Raw genomic sequence first — 16,091 nt, forward strand, 5'->3', positions numbered from 1 at the left:
AGAACCAAATTAGAATCTAAAAAAAGGAACAGAGCGGGGTATTTTGGTGAGCCTTTAATAACTCAGCTGCTTGTTCTAGGTGGAACAGTTGAGATGGTATCATGTCAAACCCAATGTTGCCTCTGATTAAACCCTGAGACGTAATAACAGGGACGTGGGTTGTTATTGCTCAAGTTGCACTTTATTCAAATGATACCAAAGCGCAGTGTTTATAATTATAATCATCAACACCCCCAAAATGTTAATTATTTGACATTCTAAGCAGTTTTGTTTTGACCGTGGCATCGATATCTGACAGAGTCTGTTAAGATCTTGGCACTAATGGTTACATCAAAACTACAATGCATTATTCCTGCACAACTGTCAACCAAGAGATCAAAAAGCCATTTGATATTATTCCCCCTTTTTTTCCTTTAAAAGTGATACGTTCTGTCTGTGTTCTGCTTTAAAACAGCACATTTCAGTTTTATGAAAGTATCCTTGATGTAGTGGCAACTGTAAACACAAGAGGGAAGCAGCACAAACAGGTCTTCAGGGGAAGTTTTCTGTAACCTCCATCATTTATACTTGGACATTATTTTGTGTTGTGTGTTTGTAATCAAATATTTAAAGAGAAGAAATATATATGAACTCATTTTAACTTTGACAGCAAATGAAGCAGAATATGAGATTCCTGATTTACTGCCATATGTAACATAAGGTTGCACTTGTCTGTGAGTTTGAATGAGAAAAATGAACGCTGATTGATATATGTTATGGTCACACTAGTAATAAATCAGTACGCGTTTGAAAGCGACTTATAAGGCCTTATCAAGGCTAATCCGCTTTCTGTCACCAGTCAAACAGTAAACAGCTGAGGGATAAAATGATGTCTCCTTTTTTTAAAACAGAAAATCACATCCTTAATATGTGATGACATGGTGTGGATAAATCATAACTGTGTTATTTAGAATGGTACAGTGGGGGTTTAATTTCTATATCAATATATTGTAAATTATTTAGTGCTTACAAGACATCGGCGTGTCCAGAGAGACAGCCAGGGCTGGCCTGGACCAAGGTTATTATAGTTAACGAAAACTAACGAAATAACGAAAACGAGAGGTGAAAAAACATTTTCGTTAACTGAAATAAAAATAAAAACGAGGCTTCACAAAAAAACGAAAACTAACTGAAACTGTATTGTGAGTTTACAAAACTAACTAAAATAAACTAAAATGATAGAGAACATGTCTTTAGTTTTCGTCTTAAACTCAGTATTTTGAGTGGATATGTAATAAAGTCAGAGACTGATCGGATGGACGTCTCTGCTCTCTGCTCTCTGCATCTGCGCGGGAGCGCGCCGAACGGAGCCTGCAGCTGACGGGCGCGCGCACTCACAGCGAGGCAGAACTGCAGGGGGATTAAATCGAGACGAACTCTCTCGCTCCGACTACCTGCCCTGTTTATAACCGTTCCTGTGTGAATGCCCAACAAGTAAGTATAATGAGACGGAGAACTGACTTTTCCTGTCCATAAGCATTCACGTGTGTTAAAACTCCCGAGAGAGAAAATAGACGCCATGAGCGCATGCGTCATCTCATATTATGAATCACCCATATGATCCTGTTCTGTTCATTTATCATTATAAGTGTTAATGGTTAATTGGTGGCAGTGGTATTAGAGTGATATGATTATTAGTATACTTGTAGTGGTAGCATCTGAATCATTATCTCTGTATCAATGATTATTGTTCATTGCTTATTTTATTGTTAAAGATGTATCAGTGAGTCACCATATTATTTAACACTATAGAGGGTCAGTAATGCTAGCCTAAGTGTCCATATTGTGACCATCACCCTTATGTTTGTGTATTTATTTGATGTGTTTCCGACCACACTCATACCTATTCCTCTGTGGCCTCATTGGGTCTGCTGTACTGTTGTGCTGTACAAGGAGAATATTCACTAAACGGTTAAAGCTCCCTCCTGTCTCCTGTCCAGTGTGTTCTGACCGACACCCCAGGGAGAGTACTATCCTTCAGAGTATCTACCAGTATTCCCTATTTTTTAGGATATGAATTTTTTGTTTGTTTTCTGCCAGTTTCACTTCAGTTGGCTCATTCGCACAAGCATGACTGTCTCTGATAGGAGTAAGTGCCTTGCAATGGAAGGTGATAAAATATGTGGACCATTTCTCAAGGGGGAAAATCCCACTAATCTTAAAGTCCATTTGAAAAGCTCACACAAGACGGCTAACCTAGCATACCTTGTCAAGGCAAGAGAGAGCGGCCAGGCCCCTTACCCTGAAACAGAAGCTAACCCCCGGCCAGGCACACAGGCAAAAAAGACTAAAACTAATACTGAAACTAATAAAAACTAAACTAAAACTAAGCATTTTCAAAAAATAGAAACTAAACTAAACTAGCAAACCCGCTTCAAAAACTAATTAAAACTAAACTGAAATTGAAAACAAAAAGTCAAAACGAAATAAAAATAAAAACTAATGAAAAATGCAAAACTATAATAACCTTGGCCTGGACCCCCTTGAAATCTGATTGGCCACCCCTGGTGCTACACCAGAATCTTAAACTATGATTGGCTACTTTATCTGTCAGAGGCAAGACTTAAATTAAAGTCAAATTTTTGGGCTATGTTGCAATCTTTAGATTTAAATGTGGCACTTTTGTTTTGTTGGTAGTCTGAAGTGTAGAATTATACCATCAAATCTGGAATAGAAGTCACACCAGTGAATAAGACAGTCTGTTTTTTGCTGCAAGAGAGAAAAAACTGTTCTTGCATGAAGACTTTAACTGTGGTTAATCAAGTTTCTATGCAGATGTGTAGCTCTTTCTAGTACCATATGTTATTGACACCCTACCAGCTACCAATGCTATCTCATAGCTTTCGGTAGCGTTGTAAGCTGTATGGTACAGATGGACCCCCTGCCCGGGACCAATACATAGAGACTCATGCCATCCCCTCCACTGTTCAATAGTTATCTTAAATTGAGAAGTCTTTTAAACTCAAGCCAGCACTCGACAAGTTTTGTGTAGTTAACAGTATATATATTTTCTCTTTAAAAGCTTAATTATGATTAACTACAGCAGAAACGTATTAAAAAGCTTTGCACATGGGCGTGGACTTAGCCTAATGGTTAAGTTATGCGCCCATGAAGTGGTTGGCCCAGGTTTGAACCCAGCCTGCAGCCTCTTTCCCGCATGTCATTCCCCCAGTTTCTACACTAACCACTGTCCTCTCCTCTATAAATAAAGGTGTAAAACCCCCCAAAATATAACTTTAAAAAGCTTTGCACATTCTGTGGGGGCCATCCTTGGGTGCAAATACTTCACAAAATATTGGTCTCGCTGCACGCTGTCTAACTGCCTTAATTGGCAATGTTGTACAGAATAGTTTCCAATGAATATAATTTTGTGTAATTTTTTGTTTGTTTTTAATGGACTTCCAACCCACCATTGAACAAATGCATCACAAACCCCCCCACAATATGATAAATACCAGAGCACATATAAGAGAAGACTGTGATGTACCGAGGCGTAAAACCAGTTCAGTCAGATGGTAGTGTCTGTTAGAGGCACACAGGAACAAATTACCAGCTCATATCAGGGAACTGGTATCAGTATGAGAACTACTTCACCCTTAAAGAAACATTGGTTAAAAAGAAACCAGTCATGAAACCATTAAACACTATCTGTTTCCTCATTTGAATCCTGTTCCCAGGGGCTTTGAGCTCCCCTTTCATTCTTTGAGGTTATTGTATGTGGATCTGTTTTTTGTAATGACTCAAAAGTGTCCATTTTATATGTAAAATTGATCTAAGTTGATATAAGTAACATTTTGTCTAGTGTCCTGTGAACTGACTTGTGACATACTGTAATTTTAAAAGTTGTCTTCTGTACATATTTTGGAATACTTCATGTATTAGTTAAGGTATGATTAGGGGAGACAGAAATTTTAGATTCATGATTTTCATTCACTGTGCATGTGCACATTCATTCCAACCCTGCATGAGTCAGTAACTGAGTTGGGCCACCCCAGTTGAAAATTTCTTCTACACCAGGGGTTCCCAAAGTGTGGGTTGGGACCCTCTGGCGGGTTACGAGACACTATTGGGGGGGTCGTGAGATGTCATCCAGAATTTTTAATATATCTATTAATTGTCTCAAATGTCACATTTAAACCCTTATTGTGAAAATATCTTCCAGATAACTCCCGAGGTTATGGTTAGTTAACAGTTACTAAAGAAAAGCCTCAGTAGCAGCAAGTTCATTCATTTTCTGCAGACCAGCTAAATGAAATATGAAGCAACGTTTAATCACTTTGAGGGACAGTGTGGGTCGCAAGTCTTTGGCACCTATATTTTGGGGGTCATGGGCTGAAAGTTTGGGAACCCCTGTTCTACAACAAAAAGTCCCAACATGCGAGTATAGGGACTCGCCACTGAATCACAAGATAAATCTGAGGGGTCTAATGATGATACCTGGGAGCTGTTTATGAAAGGGAAGTTGCACTGAAATCTGTGTCTTGCTCGTGTAATACCTGATCTATTCAAACTTTTTGAGTGAAACTGTCACCCAGACTGTTTTTCATGAAAAGGGGTCAAAGGGATCGATTTGTTTGAAGGGTTAAATAGTGAAAAAGTAGGGAACTGTGCCATAAGAGCTTAAAAATGTAGCCTATCAAATTTCATGCACTTGGCTCTTATCCCATTAAAAATCTGCTCAATAGAAAGTAAGTAATCATTTATATGGGCTCAATTTCTCTCTCCCAAATTGAATTAAACAATAAAACGCATCCAGCTACATACAAGTGTAAGTGTTTATAGCCTTAACTATAATTATTGAGTTTTTTTATGGCTGCAGGCGTGTGGTGACTGTCTCTCTATCTGTTCCCCTCAGCTGAAACTTTCCTCTCCTCCACTGTGTGTGTTTATTGGTTGCTAGGGGTGGAGCAAACAAACCTTTGTGTGTGCAGCCCTCCTCTTACATTATTTTCATCCATGCTTACGTACGACGAGCACTTCCGCATTCCTGAGCTTTCACAGACAAGAGCAGTACTTAAACGGGCTGATGCAACGACCTCAGCTAGTCCCAAAACCTACATCCGATTCACAACTCCCCCATCATCGACACGTTACTGTTACTACTGCGGATTTTTTGGACGCATAATAGGTAAGTCTGCATGTGAGCCATCAAGCTATAACGCTGTGATGTTATTGTTGTCTTCCGTTTCTCCTTGATACATATCTGCACCTAACTTTGACGTATTTGCATGTTTTTGCGCTTTTCTCACCTTCTCCATTGCGCACGTAAATGTGGATTTACGCGCGATGCGTGTGTGACAAAAACAATCAAACATGAGAATGGGTCTAAATGTGTTACTTTGAAAAGTCAGAGGTGAAAAAGTTGTAAAGTTTTACTTTGCTCTTACTGTAGAAGTCAATTAGCATCACTTGCCTGCTTCTGCCACCACCACCACCACCGTTACGCACGTTACGTTACTTTGTTGTTACATCTGTTGTAGCAACTGTCGCCTCACAGCTCCTTATTTACAGACAACATTTGGTAGATTACACGGCAGCCTGTGCTGGACTGGTGGTATTTTCATCGCAGGAGTTTTAATGTCAGTGTTGCTGAACAGGAGAAGTGCTGGTTAGCTCGGTGAATGCAGTTATGTAACACTATCCCCGCCACACGCTGTAGCTGTTAGCAGAGAGAGAGAGCTTGGTGCACCAAACTGCACCCAGCCTGCAGAGATTTTTTACTTTCACATTAAAGAAACAAGTTAAATTTACCTCAATCACTGCAGAGCGGTCATGCATTAGTTGGAACAGTTGTGAAGTTATAATCGGCTTGCTTGTCTTTTAGTTCACTACTTCCACTCCTGTTATTTTTGTTGTATGTGGACCTGTTTTTTGTAACAACTCCAAAGTGTCCATTCTACATGTCAAATTGATCTAAGTTGATTTAAGTTACATTTTGTCTAGTGTCCTGTGAACTGACTTGTGACATCCTGTAATTTTAAAAATGTCTTTTGTACATGTATTAGTTAAGGTATGATTAGGAGAGACATAAATGGTAGATGCATCACTTTCATTCACTGTGCATGTGCACATGCATTCCAACCCTGCATGAGTCAGTAACTGAGTTGGGCCACCACAGTTGATATAATCGGCATGCTTGTCTTTTAGTTCACTACTTCCACTGCTGTTATTTTTAAGTCAGACACTTTACATGTAGCTGCAAGAGTGAGACGTCCAGATTTGCAAAAATGACTTTAAGGTAACAGTGTTTCTCTGTTGACATGAATTCACCATTCATAATGAGGGATATAAATAACAATTGTCAGATCTTATCTCAACTTAAATTAAAGACAGACCCCAGAACAGTGCCTGTGTTTTTAATTGCTGTTTTTGTGATCACAAATTGCACTTTATTTGCAAATTAGTTGCACTTTTAAATGATCCATTGTTTCTACATACTGTCTGTATATATGCTCCATGCTGTTGAGTTGTGCTATTTATTTTGACGTGTGCTGCTGACCTCTTGGCCAGGTCGCCCTTGTAAAAGAGGTCTTGATCTCAATGGTCTCATCTGGTTAAATAAATAAATAAAATAAACAATCCTGGGCCCTATTTATGTATCTCAGTTATAATTATTGTACTATACCTTAATTATCACACTACTCCATAGCACAAGGTGATTTTGTTTTGACTGGATATAAAATTAATTTAAAAGAAAATATAACAACAAAAGAGGGAAATAGAAAATGTTTGGCACTTAACGTTATTTTTGGAAATTTCCTCATGGTCAGTAATATCAGTTCTCATAATAACGCTGCATTTGACTGTGGAACTATGGACAGTAATACACATCTTGTTTTATTTCCACAGCGTCCGAACACAGTTGCATCATTGAAAGAAGACAACTGGCAGGTTTCCTCTGAGTAAGTATTGCGCATATGAAAGAGTTTTAGGTTGAAATAATCATGATACTCTAAGAGTATCACCTTTAGTTGCACTGGAAAAACTTGACTTGGCATCAGTAGTTTACTTTGAAATATAAGTGATGTAAATGAAGTGTGAAGTATTTTTGGCAGCTTGTAAGTACAGCCAGGAATGTGTGCTCACATTAGCTGAATCTGTAGTCTTTGTTTTGGCCCATCCAGTGGTGCACATTCTCTGTATGTTTAAGGGTATCTTTCTTTCATTGCATGAGGGAAACTGTCTGAATGTGTGTTCTACCTTTTAAGCAGATTCAGTGTCAAGTTCTCCCTCTATCACTACAGCAATCACATGCTGACTTTGTGGCTGAGTTGTGATGAGTTTGTAAATATCAACCTGATCTTCAGTTATCTGCCCCCGTTGGCCTGAAAGTTAAAGTCCAGTAGAAGAATTGGGAATATGAAAGACAGGGTCGGATCATGTGCATGAGTGTGTTTGTAACTTGCAAGTTCATGGGTTCAATGTTTTCCGAGTGCATGCTCCTCAGCTGCTGCAGTGCTTGCTCGTACAGCGTCACGCCATGCAGGGGAAACTATTTGTGTTCTTTATATATATATGTTTCTTTTGTGTCTTTATCTGTGTTTGCGTGTGTCTAAGTGATTCAGCATGTGTTACAGAGGGCTTAAATGCCCCAGCGCCTGCCAGGGCACATCGGTAGGATGGTTCCTGCATAAATGGAACGCTGCAGTGGATTAATGGGGAAGGGCTGGCGAGCCGACAAGCAGTGCAGGGCCGACAGGGCTGAGAGGCTGGACGTGGGCGCACAGGGTTTATTTTAAGTAGAAATGCCTTCCAGTGCGTCTCTGGAGAGCTGGAATTGCCAAACTGCACCCCAACACACTGAATAGACAGCAGACGCATTGCAGGCGAGCCAGCCAACTATGCAACAGCCAGGCTCAGTGATACTAATACAAATGCAGAGGGAGCAGCTATTCACTGCTGCATGTATCACATTATCAGTCTCACATTGTAGTCCCCTTAAGCCTTTCCACATGGTCTGTAAAAACAGTGTCAGGACAGGCTGCATGTGGGAGCAAACACCCCAATGTCCAAAGGTGTAACTGAGAGAAGAATCATTAAAGCATGTAGCCCAGTAAAAGCTCCATTAAAAGGCCTGGTTACACAGTTATGATTTCCAGATTTCCTGAATTTCTTTTGGGCTGTAAGACAGTTTTTTGTATTTGCACAGAAACCAGTCTTGTTACTAAATGTTGACTTAAACATTGACCCTTATCTCACATCGCTCCAGGGAACAAAAGCATCGAATGTAAAGTCTGGTGCAGACACTGGCGCTTGTTTAATCAGTGCAAGCGTCTGCTTGATGTTGAGCAGATGAGGAAATATGTGAGGACAAAGTGTGAGCATTACAGTGACAACCACACATTACACAACAACAGAGATTGCCTCAACAGGCAGCCTTAAATCAGATTTTCTGGACTGGGTTGGCCAATATCTTATATTCAGGGATTGCATGTAACTCGCCTCGGATTTGTCATAGACGTGTACTCCATACGTCTGAAATGGCTTTTGTCTGTATTTTGTATTTTGATTCCTTTAATCCACGTCTGAGCCAAGCCAAAGCTTGCTGCCATGCAAAGTCTAATCCTGACTTACAATGTGGAGAAAAGTGGTAACAGTGAAATAAGTCAAGCAGGACCACCCAGGTGCAGAGTATAGATGTGTGACTGTTTAAATGGCATGTAGCAGTCGTAGCAGGAATCTAGCCAATGATCACACAGTAATGTTTGAATGAAGGTAGCCACAGTGCTCTGGCTTTGTGCATATCTGCAGGTGTTTTATGTTTCCGTTTGCCTGAAAAAACTTTTATTCTTACAATAAAAGGCGATAGATAAACTTCCTGTTGCTTGTGTAATGTCAGCGTGAACAAAAGATAACCTTTGCACGCACCATCACAGCCTGTCTCATCTTTACAATGATGGTTAGTCACTGCTTTGAATCATATAGAAAAGTCATTCAGACTGTTTGAAAGCAATCCTGTTTCCTGCTGTTATAATTTAGTGTCATGACCAGGTATGACCTCAGCAAGATCAGAGCAACAAGCATTATTATGGGGGGCTCTCCCCTCGTCGTCCCTGTGTATCTTGTCCCTCCAATGAAAACATAATGAAAGGCTAGATAAATGAGGATTCTGTGTATTTGGACTGTGCTGTCCTCGAGGAAAGTCTCTGCCAAATTCCCTGGTTCCCTCTGAGGATTGCGAAAGGTTGTAACTCAACACACAAGCCTGACGGAGGGCAGACGGTAATGATGATCGCTCAGACCTTGGCCGCAGATTGAGAGAGCGTGCCTTGGCCTGATCCTTTTTTTTTTTTACTCATTGTTCATTTTCAGAGCTTGTGTAGTGTTTGAGCGGTAGGAGCTGCTTGCAGGAGTTTTGCAAGACACTGGTGTGTGGGCTGTGCAGCGCCATATTAGTCCAGAATTAGATGTTAATAAAATGTGCTGACAAAAAGTGGTCCTGGAAAGTTTGCACACCATGATCCAGCGATTCAAAGTTTAAACAGTCTGGCAGAGCAATAATGCAACTTTGTGTCTCAGGCAAAGATAAATTAGAAAGTGACTACTTCTGACTCCTGCTTTCAGAATGACCAGGCTGGTAGAGGTTAGCAGTTAATGGGCTTCTTTTGAAGCAGTATATAAAGGTAATGAGTTGCATTTGAAAGCCCCCTGTGACCCCCCTCATCCCTCTCCTGCAGGGTCTCTATAGTGGACGAGGATAATAGGGCCTCCAGTCGTGCTGCTGGCTATTGGTAAGGGTCTGAATTCCTCTGCTCTGCTAATTGCGCTCAGGAATGACTCAGGAAATGGACACATTTGGTCGAGCTAAAGACAGAAAGAGTGTGTGAGCATAGAAACCAGCGGATTGTAACTATATATACAGGACACAGTGTCTGCCTCTGCATATAGGACCTCTCACATGCACACACACCTCCAGCTATCTGCTCTCATGCAGTAAGATTAGTTTTGGGCAGGAGCCAGAGACCTGCATCGGGTATGCATCGGGTATATTTCATAACTAATACATGACATTTCCGCTCCCCGCCCTTGGCTGCAGCTTGTCTCCTCTCAGTTTAGCCTTGAGAGGCAGGCTGTGTAGGTGTCTTTGTCTGGGACTAGCGTGGGTCTAAAAAGGCTGTGGCACTGGCTTTTCTGCTTCATTGCAAAAGCACAGTGGCGGCGTTGCATCATCAAACGCTGACCACTAATCCTCGACTGCAGTCAGCCACTGACAAGGAGAAAAAAAAGAGAGAAAAATACCCCTCTTTTGAAAAATGCAAAAATCACTTTGACTCATACTTTTCAGTATAATTATGCAGTGTGAGCACGATGCATCAGCAAACTTTCCCTGTGCTGTACAGAGGAGTTTTCTTTACAGTTTCATGTCTGGAGGCTTAGAGAGGGTTGAATTTGCAAGGGGGATTTTAAGACACTTGTGTGGCAGGTTAAAAGCAACAGAACAGATTAAAAGTAACTTGAAAGTGATACTTAAATCAAAAGAGAGCCACGTCAAGATGTGTTTCAGTTTACACCAGCACTATAAATCGTCTGTGTTTCCCTTTCATGTGTTGTAATTGATAGGCATTTCCCTTCAGACATAGTTTTGTTCTGAAGGCTGCAGGCAGAACTACCGCTGCTGTTTTGATTTGTGTGATCTGATGTCATGCAGACAAATGTGAGGTTTATGTATGTTTACGTACCCAAAGTGTATTATGTGTGTGAGCGTGTGTGGCGAGGTGTAGCCTGAACAGCGTGTCTCAACAAGCCACAGTAAGGAATGGGGGCTTTCCTTGCTATACGTCTGTCTGAGCAGGGTTACATTACAGTGAGCTTTATAGGGGCCAGACTAATAGACACGAAATACGATTATTCCAGGATTGACTTATTTTTTTAGTGTCTATTTCCATTAGAAATCATGTTTGTCCAGAAGGGAGCTTAATCTGAGTCTGTACACCGGTCCTGAGTGTCTGGCCAAGTTGAAACTGGACTCCATTTTGGCTCTGAACGTGATTTACTCAGTCATTCCTAATGGGCGCTTCAGTTCCTGTGGCCGATCTCTCGGCACAGGGTGTAGTTTGGATTGCATCTTTTGAATTCTTGCAAAGTTATTGACTTGCAATGAGCAATGGATGAAAATTATTTAAGAACCTCATATCACACAAGCTTTTCTGTGCAGGGAAAACTAATCTCTAATTTCTTGATTGGTTTAATAAGTTTACAGAGATTACAGCTGCATTAACGTCTTTACAGTAAGCCCAGTGTTTCGGTCACTTCAGTTGAGTAACTCGGACTACTATCTGGCTATTTTCAAAGCGCTCTCTCTGCCATACACACCTGGATCAGCAGCCTGCCATATGCGTTTGCCTTGAGAGAAGGCTTTGGCACCTTCCATATTTCTGTCTCTCCTGGGACTTCTGTGGAGAGAGGGAATTTTGTTCGAGAGAGATTTTTACCAGGGCTGTCTTGTTCTTTTCCTCTCCAGTAAAAACAACAGGCTGCTGGCCAAGTGCAGTGTAAATGGGAGTATACATACAGAGGGTGTGAGTGGATGAGAGAGAGAAGGGGAGATGGCTGTTGGGCTACATACAAAAACTTGTCCTTGAAGAGACTGAATCTCATTCCCCAAAAGTGAAAGGAAGAGAAATGTAATGTTCAACTGTGTTGCACCAAAGTTGCTGCTTTTCATGTTGAGTTTTAAAATAAACTGAAAAGGCACACAAAACTGGATTCTAAATATCATATGACAAATGAATCCCAGTCTCACTGCACTTGAGAATTGATTTCCTCTTTTTAAAAGTGAGCTGATTTGGTTTCCACTGTGCTCGACAGTAAACTCCAATCCAACTGTAAAAACAGTCAGAGACCAGCCCATGAGCAGGGTGGAGTGCATTAGAATAGGGTTACATAACCTTGTTTTTTTCATTACCTTCTTTATGGCTTTTGTAATAGAGCGTGCCTTTCAGCCCTTTTAGCAAAAGAAAGAAAAACTTGGTTTAACTTACAATGCAGACGGCCTGTCAGCTTGTCACCCACCAGCAGCGTCAGCTGTTTCCGCAGCATCTCACAATACGCGTCTTTGTTAGATCCATATGAGAGGGGCTTTTGTGCCCAACCTGCAGAGGTTTGAGAGGCAAATGTGGATTAAACTGTTAGGGTAGAAGCCACACTGATATGATCAGTCTTTTAAAAATTCTTCATAGCTTTGGGGTTAAGTAATGCAGGCTGATATGTTGTCATTATGCCAAAGTTTGAGTGGTTTCAGTTGTTCAGATGCATCAGTCATGCAGGAATATTCTCAAAACTCATTTGATCCAGCCTGCGATTCTGTTTTTTTTTTTTTCGAGACAACAGTAGCAGAAAATGTGAAAGTAGCAGCAGATTTTTAGTTTTGTTTAATCATATTAATTTGAATCATAAACACTGAACAGAAAGAGGAACCCTCTTCTCTAAAAGTCCCTCTCAGCAGGGATGGGCAGGGTACAGTCAGCTCCAGTTTCACTGTCCCCATCTGTAACATTTGTTTCTTATTTGGACATCAGAAGTTTTCCAGCTCTTGGTCTTACGGTAATTAGAGAGACATCTTAATACTGCAGCCACTTCCTTTTGGCCTGCAAAAGTTATCCTTTTTCTCCTCTCTGTCTCATTCCTCCCTGATTACATTAAAAAGTGCTGCGGTAAACCCCTCTGAATGATTCCAAATTGTTGAAAGAGGGTGGCGACGGAATGCACAAGTGTTGACATGACTGCTTTTGATATCCTCTGAATCCTCTTTTACAAAGAAGCAAAGGGACGTTTAAGATGAAAAACACCCTGTAACTGATCAGAAGCATAAGTGAAGCAGAAAGCAGTCTGTTTATGTAATCCTACTGAGGAGTTTCATGGCTTCCCCATGCATGTGAAACTCTAGAGATGAGTGTGTAGCTGCTGACAGTGTAAAGTTTGTTTTTTCACCAGCTGCTGACTAAAAAGATAACACAGCTGTGAAAGCTGTCAACGCCTGAACGCATTCTTCAAAACAGAAAGATGTTTGATGACAAGACGGAAGACAGAAAATGTATCGCCTTGAGGAAAGAATGTTGTATTATTAAATGGTAATAAAGATAAAAGATACTGTATGATTTTAGAAGTTGTAGGAAAGGGCAATCGTGTACTCAAACAGACTACAGAGAAAAACCCAATCCATTCATGTATTACTCAACATCTTCAGCATCGTGAGCCATCTTATTTTTGGCTAACAGGCCTGTCTTCCTTCCTTCTGTCTCCCTGTAGGGGCGGTGGCTGCCGGGTCGGACATGATGCCGGGACAGATCCCTGACCCTTCGCTGGCGGCCGGCTCCCTGCCCAGCCTGGGCCCACTGGCGGGCATCTCGGCCACCACGCTCACCGATCAACTCAAACTGGCTGACTTCCGCCAGCTGGGCGCCATGCTGTCCCCGCTGCACTTCCTGGGGAGGCTGGGGAAGAGGCCGCTGGCCATCAAGACGGAGGTGAGGAGGAAGAAGGGAGAAGACTAAAGAGGAAATGGTTCACTCAGAGGGTGTGTGAAAGATGAGCATTCAGTCAGAGGGTATCAGATTGAAGATGTTTTAGGCTGTCTGTCAGGGCAGGTTTTATCTCATCAGACAGTTGTCATTTGACTCTTAAGGACTAAAACATTTCATTAAATGTTACAGGCTAACTTTTTGGATGTGTATTCATTATCTGTGGTGTTGAAAAATATAAGAAAGACAAGTTTATTCTGCTTCTGCTAGTTTTTATTTATAAAATATTATCATCAGTGGTTTTCTTAGATTATGGTTTGATAGTTACCATTTCATCCATTACATTTAGAATCACACGATTTCCATGTTCATAAGTAGATGGACATGCAAGTCTATTAGCTTACTAATACTGTACCTGGACTTTTTGTCCCCTCATGTGCTCACAACAGGAATAACAGATTGCATAGCACTTTCTTTTCATCTAAATCATTGGTTCCCAAACTTTTCAACCCGCGACCCCAAAATATAGGAACCAAAGACTCGTGACCCCCCTCGAAGTGATTAAATGTTGTTTCATACTTCATTTAGCTGGTCTGCAGAAAATTAAGCACCTACATGCACACCTGACTGTATTTCCTGTGGTGCTGTGAATTAACTTGCTGCTACTGATGCTTCTATTAAATCATTGTTAACTTACCCAAACCTTAGGAGTCATAAGGCAACAAAGAAAGACAGAAAACTAATGAAACATAATTCATTTTGCAAGATATTATTTGAAATTTAACTATTTTTATCAATATTTTTCAGAATAATGGGTAAAATAGGCAACTTTAGATCATTTAAAAAAAGAAAAATAATTCTGGAAGACATCTTGTGACCCTAAATTAGTGTCTCTTGACCCCCCCAGGGCGTCCCGACCCACACTTTGGGAACCACTGATCTAGATGAACAATACTATTGGTTGTAGGTGTCCATACGCAAGTTTTTCTCTCTGTTTCTCATGTTGAAAAAACTTTCTGTTTGCAGATGGATGAAGACGAGGAAAGGAGGAAACGGAGACGAGAGAAAAACAAGGTAGCAGCAGCACGATGCCGAAACAAAAAGAAGGAACGGACCGACTTCCTTCAAAGGGTGAGTTCATGACACAGCAGGAGCAGAGTAGCTCTGTGGCTGACTTCAGTTAACCCAAGCACCTGAGTTTTGTTTTAAGCATCCAGCCTGGGCTCAGCTAACATGATCAGGCTAATTCAAGTCTGGTTTAAACAGTCAGAGTAAAAATGTATAGCTTAAAATAAAAATAAAAGTGTAATACTTCAACATCTGTCTCCAGGAATCAGAGCGTTTGGAGATGGTCAACTCAGATCTGAAGGCCCAGATTGAGGAGCTCCGTGTTGAGAGGCAGCAGCTGATGGTGATGCTCAACCTCCACCGGCCTACGTGCATCGTCAGGACCGACAGCGTCAAAACCCCAGAGAGCGAGGTCAACCCCTTGCTGGAGCAGCTGTCCTCTGACAAAAAGTGAAAGCGGGGAAACCAAGGACGTGAAATCCCATATTCCCAAACTAGCACCACTGTGGCAGCCATTTTTATGAAACCATAACTGGCAATACATTTCTGAACAAGCACTTGAGCTCCAAGCTGAGGACTTTTGGAGACTGCCCAAACACTGAAGGTTTAAGGGCTTCTTCAGTACTGCTACATGAGCTGGCTCTGTCCATTGGAAGACTAGAAACACCCAGTTTCATCTTTGCATTAAGTCTTGTTGACACCCGCTGTGCCTAGCTGTTACTTCAACCATCTCTACACAAAAGGGACCAATGGAAACAGTAGAGTACGAATGGAAACAACTGTGAGGAAACACACTAATATCAATATGGTGCTCTGTTACAAAAGCCCTGCGTAGATTGTGTGGCATTGTTTGAATGCAGAGGGCCACAAAGGCTAAGCGCTCTGCAGTCTTCTTTTGTATGCTAGCCGAAATATACAGGTGTAGAAATGTTAGTATACAATACTCAATTAAGTACACCAGAAGAAGTAGAGGTTTTTTATTTTGTAAAATTGATTTGTACTCCCTGCCTCAAATGTTGGCAGATACCGGTTGATCCGATTTGTGGTGACGCTGGCGTCATAAGCACATATACACAAAATGTTTACACCGTTGTTTTTTGGACTTGTTGTCTGTCCATTATTGTTTTATACTGCTTTGTATACATAAACATATATGAAATGCTTTTTAATCACTTGATGTGATTTGTCTTTTCAGTCTTTTCAGTCTGTGTCTGTCATGTTGTGCTGTCAAACAGCTGTGAAAACAAAAAGGAAATCTTGTCAGCTGAGCAGTATGTCAATGTCTGTTCTGGACTGTCTCTGCTATGTATGACTCTGGTACTCTGAATAGATTAAATTTTATTTTCTAACTACAACAAAGAATAGACTCATTTTTTACTGTAACTCAACTTTTGTTTAGTGAAATGAAAGTTGTGTTGGTTCCTCCCAGTCATGATAACAGGACTATCAAGAGACATATGTTGTGCAATCATGCTTTCTAACTTTCATTTTCAAAAATCTGAGAGGTCATACACGCCTGTTTAC

General features: G+C 41.0%; 1 protein-coding gene across 1 annotated transcript; it reads left to right on the plus strand.

The window, feature by feature from the left end:
- The first annotated feature begins 4,990 nt into the window (after positions 1-4,990).
- On the plus strand, positions 4,991-15,922 carry LOC117823593 (jun dimerization protein 2-like). The gene is made up of 5 exons (XM_034698818.1): positions 4,991-5,167; positions 6,889-6,941; positions 13,288-13,505; positions 14,526-14,630; positions 14,830-15,922. Exons 3-5 carry the CDS (start codon positions 13,311-13,313, stop codon positions 15,019-15,021), a joined length of 492 nt encoding a protein of 163 aa, XP_034554709.1. The 5' UTR covers positions 4,991-5,167; positions 6,889-6,941; positions 13,288-13,310; the 3' UTR covers positions 15,022-15,922.
- Positions 15,923-16,091: the final 169 nt, after the last annotated feature.

The sequence above is a fragment of the Notolabrus celidotus genome, chromosome 13 (genome assembly GCF_009762535.1).
Source record: "Notolabrus celidotus isolate fNotCel1 chromosome 13, fNotCel1.pri, whole genome shotgun sequence".
In the NCBI taxonomy this organism is placed as follows: Eukaryota; Metazoa; Chordata; class Actinopteri; order Labriformes; family Labridae; genus Notolabrus; species Notolabrus celidotus.

Excerpts from the sequence above, each read along its gene's own strand:
- LOC117823593 (XM_034698818.1), top strand. The coding sequence starts at position 13,311 with ATGATGCCGGGACAGATCCCTGACCCTTCGCTGGCGGCCGGCTCCCTG. Across the intron at positions 13,506-14,525 it reads CGCTGGCCATCAAGACGGAG|ATGGATGAAGACGAGGAAAG; the intron begins GTGAGGAGGAAG and ends TTCTGTTTGCAG. Across the intron at positions 14,631-14,829 it reads GGACCGACTTCCTTCAAAGG|GAATCAGAGCGTTTGGAGAT; the intron begins GTGAGTTCATGA and ends ATCTGTCTCCAG.